The sequence below is a fragment of the Myodes glareolus genome, chromosome 12 (assembly GCF_982192425.1).
Source record: "Myodes glareolus chromosome 12, mMyoGla1.1, whole genome shotgun sequence".
In the NCBI taxonomy this organism is placed as follows: domain Eukaryota; kingdom Metazoa; phylum Chordata; class Mammalia; order Rodentia; family Cricetidae; genus Myodes; species Myodes glareolus.
This window is the reverse complement of record NC_142037.1, coordinates 62,174,064-62,196,085: the sequence shown is the minus strand read 5'-3', so window position 1 is coordinate 62,196,085 and position 22,022 is coordinate 62,174,064. Positions and strand designations below refer to the sequence as shown.

The 22,022-nt window shown below is 42.7% G+C and overlaps 1 protein-coding gene across 1 annotated transcript in view; it reads right to left on the bottom strand.

Annotated features, from left to right (window-relative positions):
* Positions 1-230: 230 nt before the first annotated feature.
* The window catches only part of Pibf1 (progesterone immunomodulatory binding factor 1), a 154,124-nt gene continuing 132,332 nt past the window's right edge, over positions 231-22,022 (bottom strand). The window contains exons 17-18 of the mRNA XM_048421884.3: positions 10,946-11,119; positions 231-591 (exon numbers count right to left, since the gene is read on the bottom strand). Of these exons, the coding sequence (XP_048277841.1) occupies positions 541-591; positions 10,946-11,119 (225 nt within the window). The 3' untranslated portion in view covers positions 231-540. The remainder of the gene's footprint in view (positions 592-10,945; positions 11,120-22,022) is intronic.

Sequence of the window (22,022 nt, the reverse complement as noted above, 5' to 3'; positions counted from 1 at the left end):
AGACTGGGCTGGCCTCGAACTCATGGAGATTTGCCTGACTCTGAGTCAAGTTCTGGGACTAAAGGTATCTACCACCACTGTTCAGCCACAAATGGTTCTTAAAGAATGTCAGGTGTTTTGATACTTGTATTATGTGATCTCAGAATTTATGCAGTCCAGGAAGTTTATTCATCAAAATATTTACAAGCCAAACCCTTACGAAGAACTCTCTATTTATGAAAACTCTATAATCTAGTTAGAGGATAGAAGGCATTTATTTTATAACAAAATACATAAAAACAAAATATAAAGCATACAACAATTTGTACTTTATATGTTGATTATACTGAGATGTTAATTTAATATTAGTTAAAATAAACATTAAGTTACTTATATTTGAAAATGTCAAGTACATGATTAAAATGAACGTTTCTCCCCCAACAGACAGCACTTCTGGAGGACACACTCCACTCCAAAGCAGGGGTCTGGCTGGGGGCATGGTGTGGAGGAAGGGGCCTGGCTAGGTTACGGTTACGTTCTGGCTTTTTCCAGCACCAAACACTATGCCTTCATCTTTTGATTCTTGGACCATTCTTGTGTATCCGTTTTAGTCTGAAAAGAAAAAAAAAATGAGTAAATTAAATAAAATGCTTATAAGCAGGAGGCGATTCAGAGAACTACATACCAGCACCTGGGGCATTTTGTGTTAAGCCGGACAAACCCACTTCTCTTTAATCACACAACCATCAAGCATCTGTCACCACTTTCAGGCTCGGGTTTGCTGAGTCCTGGGTAAGAAATGAGCTCCTATCTGGTGATGTGGGATCCTTCCATGCCTACCGTAGGGTGGCAGGGCAGAAGGCAATTCATGGCCACTAAAGCCACCCCAGCTTCCCATCTCAAGCCCACGCCACCAGGGACTCAGTGTCACCAGGGACACTGAGCTGGAAGTGTGAGAGAACTTGGGAGCTCTGAGGGAGGGCTGTCACCGTGTGGCCTTTTCTCTCCTCTAATGGTTCTGGAACTGGATGGGGATGGAGGTGATCCCGGTGGAGACCTGAGTGCATATGGGGCTGAGCTGGTAAGGAGTTCACAGGCCTGGTACAAGTTCCCTGCCTCAACAGGAACATTACTAATCTATTCACGGGAGGATGACTGTCAGGATACACCAAGGCCCTTGCTGGCCTTAAACTCAGTATGTAACCGAGGGTGATCCTGAACTCATGGTGTCACATCCATTTCCCGGGTGCCAGGATTACTGGGAACACCTATCAGTCCTCCCAATCTGACTTTAGTCATGCAGACTTTGTTTAGATTTAATACACAACAAAACCAAAGCCAGAAGGCAGGCACATACAGAACCCCCACTGCAGCACACGATGGCCTTGAACTCTAGCTGAAGATAACGTTAAGATTCTGATCCTATCTCTGCCCACCCCCTGCCCCCTGTGTTTGAGCATACCTGGGGTTCAAACCCAGGACTTCCTGAATGCTAGGCAAGCACTCTCCCAGCTGAGGTACCTCCTCTCCAGCATCCACATCCTTCACCACAGTCGCGCATCTGTTATAACTGCTCAACTAACACTACTATATCAAATCCTCTGGCTTTGGCAGATATCTAAAGATGACTCTGTGTGTGTGTGTGTGTGTGTGTGTGTGTGTGTGTGTGTGTGTGATTATGGTATATATAGAAAAATTTCACTGCCCATAAAAACACTATATATATATTTTTTCATCTAGGAGAAGGGTCTATAGTTTTCTTATAATATTTTTGGCTAGTTTTTGGCATTAAGCATTATTAAGACTGGCTTTGTAAAACAGGTTGTTAACTTTTCCTCCTCCCTCCCCTTCTTCTTTCTCCAAGGTCTCATGCATCCCAGAGTGACTTTACTTTAAACAAATATCCCCAATGACCTTGAACTTCTGATACTCCTGTCTTCTTAGCCCAAGTGCTGAGATAATGGCTCCTATACCATACCTGATTGGTGTGAAGCTGGGCCTGGATTCCAGGGTTTCCTGCATGCTAGGCAAACACTCTACCATTCAATCGACCCCCCCTTCAAAATTTTTAAAGAGATTAAGGAGAATCGGTATTAACTTCATCCTGAAAGGTTTGGTAGAATTTACCAGTTAATTTATTTGGGCCTAGTATCGTTTTGATAACTATAAGTCAATTCTTATCTTAAAAGATGTTTATTTTTCCAGTTTGTGGATGTGTGTCTGTGTGTGGGTACGTGCACATGAGCACACATGCTTATGGAGGCCAGAGGTGTAAGATTCCCTGGGGCTGGAATTATAGATAGCTGGGAGCCACCTGACTTGGGGAGCGGGCCCCGATCTTGTCCTTAGGCTGAGCCATCTCTCCAGCTCATCAAATACATGTATATATTGTTTTGTGCATGGCCATGTGTGGAGGTCCCTGGACAACCTCGGGCATTAGTCCTTACTTTCCACTCTGATCTGAGGTGGGATCTCTTATTTCTAGCTGGCACGTAAGTAGGCTGTCTGGCTTCAAGGCCTCTGTGGATTCTCCTGTCTCTGGATTCCACCTTGTGCAGGAACACTGGGCTATAAATTTACGATACTGCACTTGGAGTTAGACGGGCTCTGGGTCCTTATGCTGTCCTGGCAGGCACATTTCCCCACTGATTCAGCTCCCGAGCTCCAGAGTTTCCTCTTGTGTATGTTATAGCAGACTGCATTTCCCCAAGTGATTCTCCTAGCTTGGCAGTTGCTAATATGTGAGCATGGAGATGTTCACGATACTCCTTTACTATCTTAGAAAATGTTCGTGGGCTTCCGGGTGTGGTGATGGCCCCGTGTAATCTGAGCACTTGGATGGACAAGGGCCACAGAGTGAGTTTAAGGCCACCCTGGTGTCTGTAGTAGGTATTTGGGTCATCCCCTCTTTCTTACTACATAGCTTTAGGTATGCTGGAGCTCACTATGTAGACCAGATTGGCCTCAAATTTACAAGACATTTGCCTACTCTGCTTTTCCCAAGTGCTGGGATTAATGGCACCGGTCACCATGTCTAGCTATTTACTACCTTGGTAGATCTGGTCAAAGTGCCTGCTCAGATACTATGTAACATGAGAGGGCGGTGGAAAGGGCTGTGCAAGGCGTTCTGGGCACCCTCTGCTCTCCCTTCATCCTTTTCTACCCCACCAGTGTGCCAAGGAGGTGGCTGGCTGTGACCGCTAGATTCTGATTAGGTTCATTAGTAAGAAGCAGAGAGGGTTTGTAGGTACAGAGAGGAAAAGTCGCACATTTATTTCCCTGGTTTTTTTTTTTTTTTTTTTTTTTTGGGTGGGTGATGTCTGGTAGTGGTGACTGAAGTCTGTAAACCTTCAGAAAGGCTATCACTCCTTAGCTGATTTGAGCCCTGGAAACAGTTATAACTCCGGACAGTTGCGGTCCTGTTTCCTCCCTTGGTTTCCACGTGCTTGTGAGCAGTCTCTTCAACCGTGTTATGCTTCCTTTAAGGGCCTTGGCTGGTACAGTGATAGGCTCCAGAAGGTGGTTAGAAGAGTCAGTACCTCAACATAAGTACTCTGTATTCCCTGTGGTCCCCCTCTCCACTTTGAGACAGTTTGCTGTTAAGTTGAACTAGTCTCAAACTGATGGCCATCCTGCCTCAGGCCACAGTTCAAAGTCGCCCCTACTGTAGGAGGCCTGCCCTGAAACCTCAGGATTTTGTTGGCACTCTTTTAAAGACCTGGAGCCTTTACAGTGGATTATTATTACTGTCGAGACAGAGCTTTGCACAGCCCATGCGGGCCTCAAATCACCTATGTTGTTGGGCTGGCGGTGTAGTCCAGCAGCTGGGAGATAGAGGCAGGAAGACCGGGAGATGAATCATGGACACAATGCGTGCTACATCAGACCACCTCATCCTCCTAAGGAGGCACAACAGGAAACAGCTATGCAGCTGAGGATGATATTGAGGTGCTGATCCCCACGAACGTGCGACTCCTCCAGGACTAGGATCGCAGGCATAGCCACCATGCCCGGTTTTATGTGGTGCCGGGGCTGATTCCACAGGTTCATGCATGCTGGGCAAGTGTTCTACTAACTGAGCCACATATCCAGCCCCAAGTCTCCGTACGTACCTAGGTTATTACAGTTGTTTACTTGAATCATCTACTTAATAAGCATTCTCTGTGGGAAGTCATAAAATGATGTTCAATAAGGGCTGGTTTAATGATCAAACAGGTCTCTGCTGCTAACTTTTCATCTAAATGCGATCTATATTAATGAGAGTATTTGGCAGCTGGCCCCTATATAAACCCAACTTTTGACACTGAATAAAATTGGATATTGGATTTTTGGATATCTAATTAATATTCCTTAAAAAGCTTTAGTTTTTAAAGGTAAAACAGATTGTCTTGGAACTGTGTTGATTGGGATTCAAATCACACTTTAAAGATTACATTTAAAAATAATTTATGCGTATTGTGGACATTTGATCATAACTAGTACTAGGAAGAACTTAGTTTTAAATCTTATTTATTTTCTTCCATATCTTAAGATTCAAATTAAGGGATGTTTTTTTATCTGGGGGCACTGTGATGTACACCACAGGAGACTGGGGCAGGGATTCTAGGTCAGCCTCTACGACAAACTGAAACCCTGCTTCAAACAATAACAAAATAGGTATATTTGTGCTGGGGGTGGTGGTTCATACCTACTGTCTCAGCACTGAGAGCCAGAGGCAGGAAGATCAGGAGTTTAAGGTTATTGTCAGCCACATAGTCAGTCTGAGCAAGCCTGGGATACATAAGACCCTATCTTACTAAGAAAGACAGAGGTATGTTTCAAAGAAGGTTGTTAGTGCCAAGCATAGTAGTGCACACCTTTAATCCCAGAAATTGGGAGGCAGAGGCAGGTGGGTTTCTAGTGTGGGAAATCCTTCTGTGTATGTTTTGTTTTTTATTGGTTAATAAAGAAGCACTTTCGGCCAATGGCTTAACAGAGTATAGCCAGGATGAAAGAGATATAGAGAGAGCAGGTGGAGTCAGAGGTGGATCTTGAGGATATTACACTGAGTGAAATAAACCGGCCACAGAAAGATAGATCTGATTTAGTGAAATTTACAGGAACAGAATGTAGAATGGTGAGGAGGAAGAAAAGGGAGTTATTTAAAGGATCAAGGTAGAGATTTTACAAGATTGTGAATATTTGATACTACTAAACTATACACGTAAAGTAGTTAATATGGTGAACTTATGTATATTTTATTGAATAGCAAAAAAAGGAAAATGGGAGTTTTGAAATTAAATACTTTGAAAGATGGGCTTGGTGGCATGTATCTGTCACGCCAGCATTAGGAGGTGGGGATGCGGCTCCGACGGCAGAGAGCTTGCCCGGCATGCACAGAGTCCTGGGTTTGATCCCAGCACCACGTACACAGGACGTGGCAGTGCAGACACCACGGCTATCTTCTACACAAGTTCCAGGCCATCCTCACTCAGATCCCTAAGACCTTGGCAGTGGGGGTGAGGCGGGGAGTGATGCTGGAACAATGCTCTGTTTCCAGTGCTAGTTACGTGGACTGCTGTTAAACTGGTCACACATTTACTATATATTTTTCATTTTATAGTCTTCTGCATTTAAACAGCAGAGCCAGTTTTCACCAGAATCTAGTTTATCGGATTACTGCCTTTTAAAAAGTCACTCCAGGTGGTGAGTGTGGAGACTCATGTTTGTATTCTCAGCACACAGAAGCTGAGGCAGGAGGTTTGCTATGACTTTGAGGCCAACCTGTGCTCCACAGGGAGTTAAGGGTAGCCTGAATATAAAATGATACCCTATCTTAAAAACCCCAACACCAAACAAAACCAAGCCAAGCCAACAACCAAACAAAACCCTCCTCAGTACTATGCGTGCAGACAGGATGGAGAAAGCCCAGTTCCCGCAGAGGCTGGGCAGGCTCCCCTCCTCCCAGGCAAGCATCGCCTTTTCAGGAGGTTAGACTGTCTCAACCCTCATGCTCCTTCCTGTCTTGTTTTCTCCACAAAACACATCATGCTTCCACATTCTGTACAGTAGTCTATGATGTGCTGTGCAGAAAGGGTCTCACTATGCACCCTAGACTTGCCTTGAACTGGCAAGCTTCCTACCTCTGCCTTCTGAGGGCTAGGATTATGGCTTATCAGGCCCAACTCTTCAACATGGCTCTAAATTTTAGGCAATAAAGATATCATTTTTTTTCACCATGGCCCTGAGGACCAAATGCAGGCAGAGCCTGGTGCATGCTGGGTTAATGCTCTACCAGTGAGCTACATCCCTACCCCTACTAGACACATACAAGCTGTAAGGTATTAGAGTGAAACCTCTCAATATGTAGTTGTGTAATGTTCAAATCAGAGTGAATCCCTTCAAATATTTATTGCGAAAAGAAGAAAGCTTCAATTTACTTTTGTGTGCTGATTTATAGCCTATCTCCACCTGGAATATAAAGAGGAACAATAGTTTCAGAACCTACTGTCTATAATATTACTTAGCACAAGGAAATGAATGTATGGTTTGGATGTGCCATGTCAGAGACTGTTCAGTCCTATGTACTGGGAATGAGGTTTGAGTTCATACCTAAGTGTTTATCCTAAGCAATATGAAAGAACATGTAAGAAGGGAGGGCGAGAACATGGCTGTAACTAACCAGGCAGCATGGTTCTTTACCAGAAAGACCTATGGGCAACACTTACAATTCTAAGCAACTGCCCAATTAGCAAGACACAAAAGTACCACATTTAGCTTTACGAACTTGAATGCATTTTTATTTTAGACCCTATATGTAGATCTGGTTGGCTGGGAACTTGTGGCAATCTTCCTGCCTGCCTTGCAACTGATGGAATGACAGGCATGTGGGGCTACACCTGATCAAAGTCATCATTATCACCCAGAGACAACATGTATGCTCAGGCCGTTTGTGGGTGAACTTATTTTTTCCAATGGGTTTTTCTTTTTTCTTTTTTCCTTTTTCCTCTTTCCTCTTTCCTTTCCTCCCCCCCCCCCTCTCTCTCTCTCTCTCTCTCTCTCTTTCTCTTTTAGTTTTTCGAGACAGGGTTTCTCTATGTAACAGTGCTAGATGTTCTGGAACTCACTTTGTAGATCAGGCTGACCTTGAACTCAGAGATCCACCTGCCTCTCAAGTGCTGGCACACCCCACCACTGTCTGGCTTGGATGGGGGTTTTGCTGTGTAACCTAAGCAGGCCTTGAACTTGTGATGAGGCTCTCCTGCTGCAGTTACAGGCATGCAGCATCATGTCTGGTTATTGGCAAACTTCTGCCCTTGGTCACATATTAATTATAATTCATGCTACTTTGAGCTGCATTAGAACTGGATATGTGATTTCTCATCTACCCTAGTATCTAAGTTTCACTTGTTACCATCAAAATGTGAACAAATGCCATGTGAGTAACAGTAGCTTAGAAAGGCTGATTTCTGATTCCCATGAAATGAGTAATTCATTTCCAGATACTTTAGCTACTGATGTGCTATTACTAGTTGGCTAATATAGCTTTACCTTCTAGATACTAGAAGTTTCTAATCCATTACCAATTCTTAGTTAGTATAACACGGACCACAGATCAGCAGCTGTTTGCATATGGGTTGGATACTGAAATAGATATTTTAAAGAACTAACAATAAGCAAATGTATTAGAGACTGTATAGGGCTCACAAAGGCATCTGATTCTTTAAAGACTTTTCTCACTTTAAACAGACCATGGATAAAGTGGACACAATAATTCAGATATACAATTAGCTATTCTTTATTTTGGTAATTCTACCCTTAGATGTTTGAGCAGTAGTATCTCTTATTGGCCCTTCCCCACACACACGGTGCTATGTGCACTAAATCTGATGTTCCTCCTTCAGTTATTAACACAAATAACCTTTAAGTGAGGAGAGTCCTTAACCACCCCTTCCCTAACTCCTGTGAGGCAGGGTCTCTCTGTGTAGCCCTGGCTGTCCTGGAACTCTCTCTGTAGACCAGGTTGGCCTCAAACTCAGGCCTCTGCCTCCCGAGGCTGGACTAAGAGTGCAGGCCATCACTGCCCAGAAGAGTCCTTATTTTAAATTCACAACTCACAGAGCTTCTTTCAGATGAAGCCAGTTTTCATTTATTTATGTAGGCAACATTACTGAGACATACTTAATGATTACCTTTTATTACTATGAACATTGCCATAATTATTATGTGTTCACTTAAGCTAATTATATTTATAATTTTATAGAGAAACAGTACAAATTAATAAAAAACACTTTAATTGTAGTACAGTGCTAACAAGTCCCAGAGCAAAGTACTCCAGATTTTGTGAGGCACCCAGAAAGCTGCTGCAGAAACAATGAGAGATTAACTGGAAATGTACCAGAAGTAATCCATTAGTTATAGGGGGACTTTGGAGTCGATTAACTGATAAGACAAAAAACCTTTGTGCCATCCAGAAGTAGCCAACTAAAAACATTAATCTATAACGTGGGGATTATAAGACACTGAGAAAGTCTGTAAGTCTGTTAAACTTAGAAAGAACAGTGGCTGATGAAAGCGAACAGAATAAGCCTGGTGGATTGCTCCTGAGATCTAGAGAACGAGCCGGAGATTAAGGCTCCGGTGGTGTTTAACCAGCATAGCTTCTAAGGAAGGGAAAGCTGTATTTAGTAGACATAATTACTCTGTGAAAAATGCTACAGGCTGGGACACAAATATGGATTTCTAAGTCTTCACAGGTAGGGTCCAACTTCAATGAGTTGGCAGTCAGTCGGTCTGGGTTTATAATGGACAAAACATGACAATGTCTGGGATCGCTCGCCTCCTTCCCTCATTCCATGCTCACTTAGAAGTTTCTTAATTCAAAGGGCCCACTGCTAAACTATATATGGAAGAGGCTACAATATTATTTCTGACTTTAGAAATACAAATCTAATCTTTTTTTTGGAGACAAGTTCTCTCATCCTGAATTCTGGGCTGGCCTGAAACTCACTATGTGAGTCATGCTGCTGGGTCTCCAAGTGCTGAGCACTGAGCTGAGGTGTCCAAGTGAGGGGCACGCACAGCGCTGCTCCGTGCGCAGGTACCACTAACTCTAGGCTCGCACTGCCTCTTTTGCTTTCCAGAGTTTCATTCAGTTCCTTACCCAAGCATTTCATGGAGTTTGAAGAGCTAGGAAGATAACCAAGTTGGAGAGATAAAGAACTGATCTCTTCCCCTTCAGCAAGTGTGCTGAAGCAGTAGCTGTGGGAGAAGGCACAGAAAGGGCTGTGAGTCAGAGGAAGGCTGGAACCTAGAGCAAGCACAACTGGGGACAGGCAGAGCGGCTGACGTGCACGGGGAAGCTGGAAGGGCACGGCTGCTGGGACGCCCAAGCTGCCTCTGTGGAGACTGCTCACAGGAGCCTGACTGCTTTCCTCGCTGCAGCCTGGCCTATGCTACTGCAACATGGACCCTGACAATAGGTTTCCACTGTTTGACGAAGACTGGAGCTTTCTGTCATTTTAAAACGGGAAGCTAAGGCTTTGTGGTGGCTTGGGTCTATAATCCTAGCACTGTGGGGGCAGACACAGGAATGGGAGTTTGAGGCCAGCCTAGTAAAGTCTTCTATGAGACCTTTCTAAACACCCAAGGGCTGGAATTGTACCTCAGAGGAAGAATCCTTGCTATGAACAAGTGTGCAAGAAGAGGGTTCAGTCCCTAGCATGGGAGGAAAAGGAAAGGGGGTTTGATTATATGATTATAAATGTCTTCCATATCCCTGATCTCGAAAGCCTGATAAGTGTGTGTAACGAGAAGGCTGGGGTCACAAATCCCAAACTTGCTTTTTTCTTTCTTTCCCTCCTGAGACATGGTTTCTCTGTGTAACTCTGGCTGTCCTGGAACTTGCTTTGTAGGTCAGACTGGTCTTGAACTCACAAAAGATAATCTGCTTGCCTCTGCCTCCCCAGGGCTGGGATTAAGAGCATGTGCCACCACTGCCTGGGTTCCCCTTGTTTCCCTCTCTCACAACTTGTTTCTATAAGCATCTAGAGGACTTAAAAAAGTTGAAGTTCAAGGACTTACTGAGTTAGAATATTAAAATGTTTTTTCTGATACTGAGTCTTGTAGGATTGCAAGTTAAGCCTCCCCACCCACCTTTATCTTTCGGAAGTAATAAAAAATGCCACTTTTTTTCTGTTGCCCTTTGATTCCTTTTTGTATTATTTGTTGAAACATATACTTTTTAATGTTTCCTAAAGTATTTTCTTCCCATTTCTCCATCATTTTCTTCCGTACAGGGTTTCACTATATTTCCGACTGACCTCCAATTCATGATGTAGCTGAGGTTAGCCTTGAATTCCTGATTCTCCACGTGAGTGGAGCACGTGATGCTTTTCATCTTTTTATTCTCATGTAGATTAAAGCACTATGGTCCGGGGAGATGGCTCAGTGGGTGAAGTGCTGGCCACACCAGTGAGGACCCGAGTTTGGATTCCTAGAATCCACTAATGCAGGGTACAGTAATGCAAGTCTAGAATCTCAGTGTTCTATGGATGAGATGGGAGGAAGAGACTGAAGACGCCCAGGAAGCCAGGAGCAGCAAACTAGAGACCTGAAGCTGTCCTCTAACCCCCTTATGTGCAGTGCTCCCACGGTCCCTATGACCACAGACGGACACCTAAATCATGTGCATATACAAAGATAAAGATCATGCAGAATGAATTTGAGTCCCTTATAATTTGTTCCTGTAGATGGGAGAAGGAAAGGTGTAGATTTAGGAGAATTTCTAGTCGAGTTCAATATGGTAATTAGAAGCATAAAATCTAATACTCATCCAATGTACATCTTTAGTAGAGGGATTAATAAAGACATTGCAAGACCTTTGCCTAATACTGCCCAAATTAATTTAAAGCAAATATGAATGAGAAGAAAAATATATCTAGTGAGAACCGAGCTTAAAATTCTAAATAATTTTAGCTGTACTTACAAATAGTGTTGGCTTGGGTATAAACACATTGTCTTCATGTTCTCTTGGCATGTTCAGAATCTTAGAAGTTTGATTTTCTGTCACACCTTTTGATTCCACTTTAGTAAGAAGTAAGCTGCTCTCAGAATGTTTGCTACACATATTACTGATGATCTGTTTCATGGCTGCAAATTCCTGTAGAGGGATGAAAACAAGAAAATAGCAAGTGTGATTTTTGGCAAAAAGACTAACAATGATTGACACTAAAACATTTATTTTAGGTGGATAAAATATTCAAATAATTGTAAAACATATGAGGTTGAGAAAACAAAATGTTAATGCACAAGAATCATGCACATGACTTTTAAAATAGTAAACACGACATGACTTTCAGCATTACAAATGATGTTTTTCGGCTAGTGGTTGCTAGTTTTTCTGCATATTGGAGTCACACATGGCACTTCAAAAACACCCCATGGTGTGTCTTTGTCACACCTATAGACCATGACACAGTGGGTGTGAACTCTTCCGAGAGTTCTACTTCAGTTTTATCTGCAGTTTTATCTGTTGAGTAGAGTGTTAATGGCGATTATTATTTGATGGCTAGAAATCAAACCCAGGCCTTGTGCATGGCAGGCAGTCTTAGCCTGGTAATTTTTTCCTCCCTCTTAAACTAACCTCTTACCTTATGAAGTCTAAAATGAAGAAGGTAGAGAATAGAACACAGAATGGTTTTCCATGACTACCAATCACAGTTTACTTCAAACAGCGAGTTTAATATACAGCTTCATCATTTATTTAGCGGTGATATTTCTGTAGCCTTTTACAAATGGTAAATGGAGCTGGCTTGAGCTGCCATTTTTAACGTGTCCTGATTTTAACTCAATCCTGGGGGATTGAGTCCAGGGCCTTGTGCACGCCAGCCAAGTACTTTACCACTGAGCTACACCCCATCCTGTCCAGTTGCCTTTCCAGAATATTTCCTTACTTGAGACAGGAAGTCAGGTTGACTTGGCATTTACTTTGTAGCTCAGGATGGCCTTGAACTCAAGACAGGCCCCTCCCTTTGGCCTTCACAGTGTTATTAAGTGGATTTTAATTTGCCTTTTGAGTGAAAAATTAATCTGCTGAACCTTTTGAAGGATGTAGAATAAAATTTGCAATGATGTCTTCTCGAACCTATTATTTTTCCTCACAAATGTCTGGGTCTTCATTAATGGATACTTTGATTACTTACCATACTGATGCATTAGATACAAACCCTGGGGAGGTGGCATGCTCCCCTATTTGTCTGCAGAATAATGGGCTCTGTACTAGGTATGGTTTTATCTTCATGCCAACACACCAACTTAGGGCCCTAGAAGGATGCTCTTCTCCATGCTACTGATCTGTTTATAGATGTCAGCTCCATGTCAGAGCAAGTCCCTACAGGCCTCTCTTTTCTGGCTGCCACTAGTTCTATTTAGAACCACCTAGCTGGAGCAGATATTTTAAAACAGACTGTGGAGTTTGAGCCATGCTGCCTTACTAGAATCCAGGGCCTGGGCAGGAGAGGCACCAGTAACGCTGGAATCCCCCTCCTTCCTGCAGCGCCAGCGATGTCTTACCCAAAGCACAGACGGCTGTGCACTATACAGTCCTACAGCTATTTTAACCTTTATGAGACTCACTTGGTTTTCAAGATTGAGTTATTTAATTTGTGGTAAAGAATGCAGCCACTGATATAATGCTAAGTTTATTCAGTTACAACAGATTTTATTAATTTTTTTTTCTCGACAAGGTCTCTGGTAGCCCAGGCTGCTCTAATTTCTTCTGTCACCAAGAATGACTCTGGATCCTCCTGAATGCTGGAATTACAGTTTTGTACCCATGGTTTATGTGGTGAAGGGGATGGAACCCAGGGCTCTGTGTAGCCAGGCAATGTTTTACCAAGAAAGCTACATCCTCAGCCTTATGGTGTGACTGAGCTCTCGCACTGCTTAACAGGAAAGGGGAATCCTGGCTTCCTACCAGACAGGGTCTCACCGTGTAGCTCTGACCGTCCTAGAACTCACTGTGTAGACCAGGCTAGCCTTGAATTCACAGAGATCCTCCTACCCCTGCCTCCTAATTGCTGGGATTAAAAGCATGCACCACCACACTTGGCTTTAGCAAAATAATTCTTTTATATGAAAAAACATTCGCTAGCCATAAATGTTTTTCTTAAAAGACTTATTTATTTATTATGCATACAGTATTCTGCCTGCATATATGCTGCATACCGGAAGAGGGCACAGATCTCATTACAGATGGTTGTGAGTTACCATGTGATTATTGGGAACTAAACTCAGGACCTCTGTGCTCTTAACCTCTGAGCCATCTCTCCAGTTGCACCATAAATATTTTTAACATGAAGATATAATAAAACATGAAAAATGACTTCTAACATAACCTACCTGTGGCTTGGACTGAGGTAGAGGTAAGAGCCAGTGACTGGCTGCTTTGCTTTTCTGGTCTTCAGGTTGAACCCCAATATCTGTGTCTAGGTTTTTATTAATTGTGCTACACCCACCATCATTTTACAAATCTGTAAGTGTTATCGTGAGGATTTTAGCTTCTTTAATTAGTTGTTCCAGAGATAATTAAATGCCCAGGGGACACAGCTTCTTAAACCTTTTCCCACTTACAACCACTTTTCCTAAGAACTTTTTCTTTTGTCATCCCTGGGTATGAAAAGTGTGTACGCAATCAAACATTTGTTAATAATAAGCCACATATTCACAAAAATTGTTATAATAACAATTCTTTGGTATAACTATATCCCTAGCACTTATGCAAAGGCAACCCTCAGCATCTCAATGAGACAGATATACTTATTTACTTTACATAAAGTTTCAATCGGAAAGACACATATTAGATCTCAGCTGCAGGATGGAGCGCCATCCCCGTTTTTGGCTGTAATCTACACTTTGGTGCGAGAACCATAGCTGCTGAGACTGTACTTTTACATAGGAAGTGCAAAATGGCAGGGCTTAGATCCCTTTCAGAAATCACTTGAAATCCTCTCCTAATTGTAAGCTAAAATTCATTGAATAGTTTGCTTTTAAAATGAATCTCGAGTCAGGAACTCAATAGCAATATAGAAATTCAAATATTTTAACACAATATCCTAGAAAGAGGCACTAACTGAGCATACGGTGAGGGGTGATGGCAGGAAATACTAAGTGGTTTTCCATGATTATTCTCTTCAGTAGGAGCAGAGAGCCTTGCACTGTAAAATCACGGCGACTTCCACCACAGTGGTCTCGAGTCAGCGCTGGGTGATGTAAGAGCATGCGCACTGCTGGTGATGTAAGAGCATGCGCACTGCTGGGTGATGTAAGGGCATGCACACTGCTGGGTTGGGATTTGAGAGGCTGTGATGAAGCTCTAAGAGGCAACATAGGTGAACTCTTGACAGTAAAACTGTTACCTCTAGACTTTGATTTCTGAATAAATTCTTGGGTGAGACTCTGGTACTGTTGTCTGATTTCTCAGGACCTTCTCATTTAGTCTCATGATGCCATATTGGGTAGTGACTCAGTTTAAGCTGGACTCTACAGGATGCTGATTTTGTTTCTCTTTGGCCTTTGCTGGTGTACACAGAAAAAGGTTCAAGAAAAAGATCTTCTTTGATGTTCATCAGGAGATTAGAAGGGAGATGAATGTCTTTGTTTCTTCTAGATTACGATTAATTACCTCAATTTTGGAAGCCTACGACCACAGTGACACTTCCATTCATCTGAGAGCATAAACAATATTAGCATGCTCTCGGAACCCAGAGAGAACACTTTAAAGGCAGCAAGATCTGTATATGATCACATTGCTACTATGTACAAAGGAATAAGGCTTATAACACTTTTTTTAACCTGTTTTGTGCTTGGTTTATATGCTGATCCCTTATTAATATAAACATATTAACATACAGCAACACAACTGTGTATATACTTACATATAATGTTTATTTCAAATAGGAACTCATTGTATAGCTCTGGTTGGCCAAGCACTTGCTATGTAAAATAGGCTAGCCTAGAACTCATAGGTATTCATCTGCCTCTGCCTTCCAAGAGTGCTGGGATTAAAGGTACGAGCCACCATAAATTACATTTATTTATTGTGTGTGTGCATTGGGAGCATGCTTGTGCCATGGATTGTGTGTGGAGGTCAGAGGAGTAGGTCTCTCATCATGCGGTTCCTGGGCACTGACTTAGGTCCTCGGGCTTGGCAGCACCTTTCCCTCCTAAGCCATCTTGCTGGCTCCTGGATTCTTTCCTCTGATACTTTATCAATTACTCAAAGCCATGCCAGTTATTTGGGTACAGTTTTTTGGTTTTTTTTTTTTTTTTGATTTTCGAGACAGGGTTTCTCTGTAGCTTTTGGTGCCTGTCCTGGAACTAGTTCTTGTAGGCCAGGCTGGCCTCGAACTCACAGAGATCTGCCTGCCTCTGCCTCCCAAGTGCTGGGATTAAAGGTGTGCGCTATTGGGTACAGTTTTTGAAGACAAGGTCTCACTATATAGTAAGTATCTCAGGCTAGTCCAGGCTACTGTGGAATTTGCTATGTAGATAAACCTTGTATAGATTCTTCTGCCTCTGTGAAAATACCTGGTTCTTTGTTCCCATTTGTACCTTGTGTGTGTGTTTTTTAATAAGAAAAGTGCTTTTCTTGTCTCACGGATAGAGAAGTGTAAAGATGTGTCTTTGTGTTCAGTGTTTTGAGACAGGGTCTAATATAGCTCAGATTTGCCCACCTCAAATTCAGCTGTGAATCCAAGGCCTTGAGTCTTTGATCCTCCTGCCTCTGTCTCACAAACACTGGACTAAAAACATATGCACAGTGCCTGGCTGTCCCCTCAGCCTCCCCCATAGTCCCAAGATTATCCAGGTTCTTATTATGCTGTTCTTTGAGACTTTTCTTTTCTTTTCTTTTTTCTTTTCTTTTTGAGGTAGGGTTTTACTGTGATCCAGGGTAAGCTAGAATGTTTTACATAACCCAGACTGCCCTCAGGATCTGTTCACTTTAGCTTTCTGAATACTGGGAGTATGTATATATACAGGCTTAAACACCAACCTTAGTTAACGAGATGGATTCTCTACTGCTTTTATGACTGATGTATGTATAGCTATTATCCTGAAACTTCTTTTACTGGGTATATTGGCAAGTTCTATCTTCTATTCTTTCTTTAAAGTCTGTTTTGCACATGTATGTGTGCATGCGCAGTGCATGTGCACCTCGGTTGAGGCTTCAGGGATCAAACTCAGGTTTCCAGAGCTCAGTGGCAGGTGTCTTAGCTCACTGAACCATTCCATCAATTCAGTTTTATTGTTTCTTGAAACCATTTGTTTTTCTACTACCTGTCAATAGACATTTTATTAATCCTGACCCTCTACCATCTTTCTAACCTTTTCAAGTCTTTTTCTATTATTTAGCTCAGGCTGGATGTGGAGTCTCTGTGTAGCCCAGGCTGGTATGGAACTCTTGATTTTCCTGGCTCTGACTCCCTGATGCTTGAATTACAGGTGAGTCTCATCCAACCTTGCTTACCTTGTTAATTTTCTCAGCATTATGGGAAAGTACTCTACTTTGACAGTATAACTTCTGTGTCTTAGAAATCAAACTTAGGAGGACTTGGAGGCATCGGATTCTTCTTCCTTGAAAATGTCATTTCCTCTGGAATCTTCTGTCATTTAGTTCCAAGCTTTAACAGGATTCCTTCGTGTTTCCTGCAGCTTTCGAATGTCATTCATTCATTCATTCATTCATTCATTCATTCATTCACAGTTTTTCTAGACATGGTTTCTCTGTGTAACAGTCCTAACTGGTCTGGAACTTTTGTAGATCAGGCTGACCTTGAACTCAGTGAGAGCCACCTGCCTCTGCCTCCCAGGTGCCGGGATTAGAGGCCTGTGCCACCACTGTCTCGAATTATTTTTATTTATTTATTTATTAGATTTTATTTATTTATTATGTATACAGTATCCTCAGTATTCTATCTGAATGTATGCCTGCAAGCCAGAAGAGGGCACCAGATCTCATTACAGATGGTTATGAGCCACCATGTGGTTGCTGGGAATTGTACTTTGGAAGAGCAAGCAGTGCTCTTAACCACTGAGCCACCTCTCTAGCCCCTCGAATTATTTTTATTTAAAATAATTTCCAATCCCTGAATATTTTCTAAGACATATTTCCCTCTGAGTTTGGCTGTCTGGAAACTGGAGATGTTCCTGCTGAGATTACAGGAGAGCACTATGCTAGCCGTACTACAGGATTCGATGTTAGCGCTTTTTGGAAACATCACAACATTTTGCTGTTTACTATGTTATGGAAAGATTACTTTCTAAAATCCTCCTGGAGAAATGAACCTTAATAGTTTGCATGCCCTCTTCCATTCCAGTAACTCACCACTCCCGACATGAGGAAGGAACTTAATATCTGTCAGTTATGACGTCTTTGCTTTGTGCTATTATTTTTATCCTAGGTCCTTATAGTTTTTTAATTTTGATTTCTAACTTCAGAATGATGTGCAGCTTACATGTTTTTTTTCTGCTGTTAGGGCTGTTTGAAAGAATGACAAGGTATATCTGAACGACACAGTTTATCTGAAGAAGACACTGACTATGTATCCGTCCCCGTTCATGTAGCTATGATGGACACAGTTTATCTGAAGAAGACACTGACTATGTATCCGTCCCCGTTCATGTAGGTATGACGGACTTTCTAGCAGGTCTCACGCCAGGACCATCATGAAGGACGCAGAATTCTTCTCAAAGAGTGAGTGTACCTTCATCCTGTCTAATTCCAGCTTATTCTTGGCTGACGATTAATTTAGGAGGTCATTTTCAAAAATTAAAAAATTGTCTTTCTGGTATATAAATATAAAATTACTATAATAATGGAAAGGAATAAACCACTCTCTAAATTAACCAATGAAGAACTGTTTGATTACACAAATAAAACTAAAGCCAAACAAAAGATAAAACAAAGCTGGGTGGTGGTGGCGCATGCCTTTAATCCCTGCCCTCAGGAGGCAGAGGCGGCCAGCCTGGTCTACAAGAGCTAGTTCCAGGACAGACACCAAAGCTACAGAGAAACCTTGTCTCGAAAAAACCAACCAACCAACCAATCAAAAAACAGGATAAAACAAATCAAAACAAAAAGGCCAATATTGTAAGCTGGGTATGGCAGGAAATCCTAAGCACTCAAGAGGTGAAAAAGGGAGAACTGAGAACTCAAGGCCAGTGTAAGCTACCTTTGGAGGCCCCTGCACCCTTCTTTCTCTCCCCCCCTCCTCTCTCTCTCTCTCTCTCTCTCTCTCTCTCTCTCTCTCACACACACACACACACACACACACACACACACACACACACACACACACACAGATATTCTCTCGCTGTATCTAGACTGGCAGAGTGAAAGCAAAAGACTCGCTTATGACATTTGTGATGATGGTGACTGTCACTGCACAATCTGTGAGACACTGCTCTCTGGAACGCCAGAGCACACATCTTGGACACAGAGGGTGGCATGCTAGCACAGCTCATCCGCCGAGCAGCTGCCTCATGGCACTGCATTCTGATGCCAATGAATTGCACACAGCTGTAAACTCTGCAAAGATGCTGGCAAGGGGACACATAGATAGCATTTCTCGATGAAAATAGCTCTGACAAGTAGAATGCAAACTATGTGCTCCCCTGGAGCACAAGGAAGTGTTTTTATATATGAGGAACAGCATGCCAGGACCAACAGGCCAGACAATTCTGTACATCTTTGGCCTTAGGTTATACAAGATAGAAATCAACCTTGCTTTAAGTCATGAACATAGTTCATATAAATTTCATTTAAAAAGATATCCTAATTATTTACTTTTTTTTGAGGCAGAGTCTTTCTAAGTAAGCACAGAGGATCTCACAGGATAGCCCAGGCTAGCTTTGAACGTGTGGCAATCACTCTGCCTCAGTTTCAGTATGCTAAGTGCTGGGATTATAGTTATCAACTGCTATGCCTCCCTTCAAAAGAAAAAAAATCTCAAAGACAAGAAAGTGGGCTAGCTGCCATGGTAGTGCACGTCTTTAGTCCCAGTACTTGGGAGGCAGAAGCATGTGGATCTCTGTGTGTTCAAGGCCAGCCTCCTCTACATAGTTAGTTCCAGGACAGCCAGGGCTGCAAAGTGAAATCCTGTCTCAAAACCAAACACCAAAAACCAACCAACCAACAAATAAACAAGCAAGTAAACAACAAAAAGGAAGAAGAAGAGTCAGACCAACGGAGAAGGCTGTGGGTAAAGCCGTTTGCTGCCAAGCCCAAGGCCGGGATTCTGATTCCCAGGATCCACATGGCTGAAGGACCACTTGTCCTCTCAACTGCACACTGCCCCTTCCCCACACAAAATCCAGCCCCTTCCCCACACAAAATAAATAAATGCAAATTTAAAAAAATTAGAAGAGGAGAGATGGCTCAAGAGGGAAGAATGCCAACCGCTGTTCCAGAGGACCCAGGTTCAATGCCCGGCACCCATGTGGTGGCTCATAACATCTGTAATTTCAGTTAATTCCAGTTCCAGTGTGTGTGTGGGGGTCTACCTCCCTCTTCTAGCCTCTACAGGCATTAGGCACACAGACATACTCAGGTAAAGCATCCATACCCAAAAATCTAAGAAAACAATACAATGATTTTAAAATTGAAAAGAAAGTGAAGAGGACAGAAGAACGGAGCGTGCAGGCTTAGGCTAAGGTTTGTTTTTTTGGGGGCTCAACGTGACACAAACTAGAGTCATTTGTGAAGAGAGACTACTGAAGAGTTTAGAAAATGCTCCTAGCATTTGTGATTGTGAGAGGACCCAGTCCATTTGGGGCAGTACCACCCATGGGGAGCCGGTCCCAGGTTATAGAAAATCTAGGAGGCTGAGCAATGCAGGAAATAGCCATTTTCCAGTCTCTGCGTTCAGTTTCTGCATCCAGATTTCTGCTCTTCCTTGGATGCTAGAGCATGACCCAAGAGTTGTAAGTAGAAATAAATTCTTTCCTTCCCAAGTGGCTTTTAGTTATGGTGTTTTATTATAGCGAAAGCAAAGTAACGAATGTTTATATATATATATATATATATATATATATATATATATATATATAAAACTTCTGCACAGTCACCATTTTCTCAACTATTTATTAACTAATGTATTCATTTAGATGGGTGACTGTGTGCATGTGAACGACCTGGGACCTGCATGTGTTGGTCCTTGCCTTGCATCTTGTGAAAGGTTTGTTTGATCAATTGCATGTGCCAGGCTAGCCGGCCTGCAAGTATCTGGGGAGTTTCCAGTGTCTGCCTCTATCTTGTAGTAGGAGTACTGGGATAAGAGAATTTATACAGGTTCTGAGGCTTTGACTAGGGTCCTTATGCTAGAGCAACACATGCTTACCCACTGAGCCATCTCCCCAGCCTCAACCTCTTTTTCAACACAGGATTTCACACTGTAGCCATATTTGGCTTGCCATTCAACGTACAGTTCAGGCTAGCAGGGAACTTGTTGCAATCCTCCTGCTTCAGACTCCCAAATGGGAAGTCCTCAAGGCCAGCTTTTCAAAAGCTTTACTGAAACAGATTTCATATGCTACATAATTCTTTTTTTTTTTTTAAGTATTCAGAAGTTTTTAGTACATGGAAATCCCTTAGCCTGCCATGGCTGGACTTAGGGTTTTCAGTTATCAATGGTGTGTAAATGATAAGACTTCGGGTAGACTATGTTTAACTCTGAACCCGATATGCAGCATAGCGTCCTCTTCCTTCTCACTGCCAGCTGTCTCTTCCTCCCTCCCTCCCTAGACAAGGCTAGGTTGGAATCAGTTAAGCAGACCAGACTAACTAAGAATTCACCATCGTCTTGCTGCCTCATGAGTGCTGGTGACAGGCACCACAGTCTTCAGTGACAATGGGCCCTGGCTGTGAGTTGCAACTCTCAGCCAGCTGTGTGGTGGGCGGGTCCTCAGGCCCAATGTATTCTCAGTGTTCACGGAGCGGACTCACCGCCACTGTTTTGAACTTTCAGCACAATATTAAACTAATCACACGAGGGGCGAGGGAGGAGGTTCAACAGGTAAAGGTGCTTGCCATGGAGCTTAGGATCCTGAGTTCACTCCTGGACCCACACGGTGGGAGGAGAGAGTTGACTCACACCACACACACACACACACACACACACACACACACCCCTTACATGAGCTAATCAATTCCTCAATATAGCATAGGCTTTATGGTTGACATTCTTGCACAGACTGGGTGTGGTGGCACACACCTTTAATCCTAGCACTGGCAGGGCTGGTTCCAGGACAGCTGGGGCTATATAATAGAGAGCCCCCCATCTTAAGAAAGTTATATATCCCATATTCTAAGAGTCCAGTAAGATTTTTAAGTTACAAAAGGAAATAACAGGCAAAATAGCTTTTATATGGCAAAGTGTCAGAAAACGACATGGGCGTTTGCCATGGCAAACTGTGCTTTAGGATTCTTCAGTCCGCTGTCTACAAATTTGGTCTCATTTACAGGCTAGCTTCCTCTTAGCACTGGCTGTGCGTCTCAGCAGTGTATGCAAGGGGAGGTGGGGGAAAGAGGAGACAGGGGTTAGTATCCACTGAATACTGACAATGAGCTAGGCTTCGTGTTGTCTATCATGTAAAATTTAATTTTGTTCTTCATATGAAGAGAAGTAGATATGATCTCAGGTTCTAGGATGAGGATTAGTAGGCTGGAGAAGTCTAGTCAAACTCAAACAGATACTGAGAAAACAACATCCAAATGCAGGCCTGTCTGGGTTCAAAGTGTCTATTATGTATACAATAATAGGAGGTTATTTGATATACAATACCGGACTTGAAAGTTAGCTTCGAGTTATTTAACCCAGACCCACACCCAACTGAATCCCCCCTCACACTGTTTACATGGACTGAGTTGTCATACTGCAGTCCACAGTTATTATGAGTCATTAAAGGAAAAAGTCAAAGACCAGACAGGCATGACAGCCCACACCGTTAACCTCAGCACTCGGGAGGCAGAGACAGGCGAATCTCTTGTGAGTTCAAGACCAGTC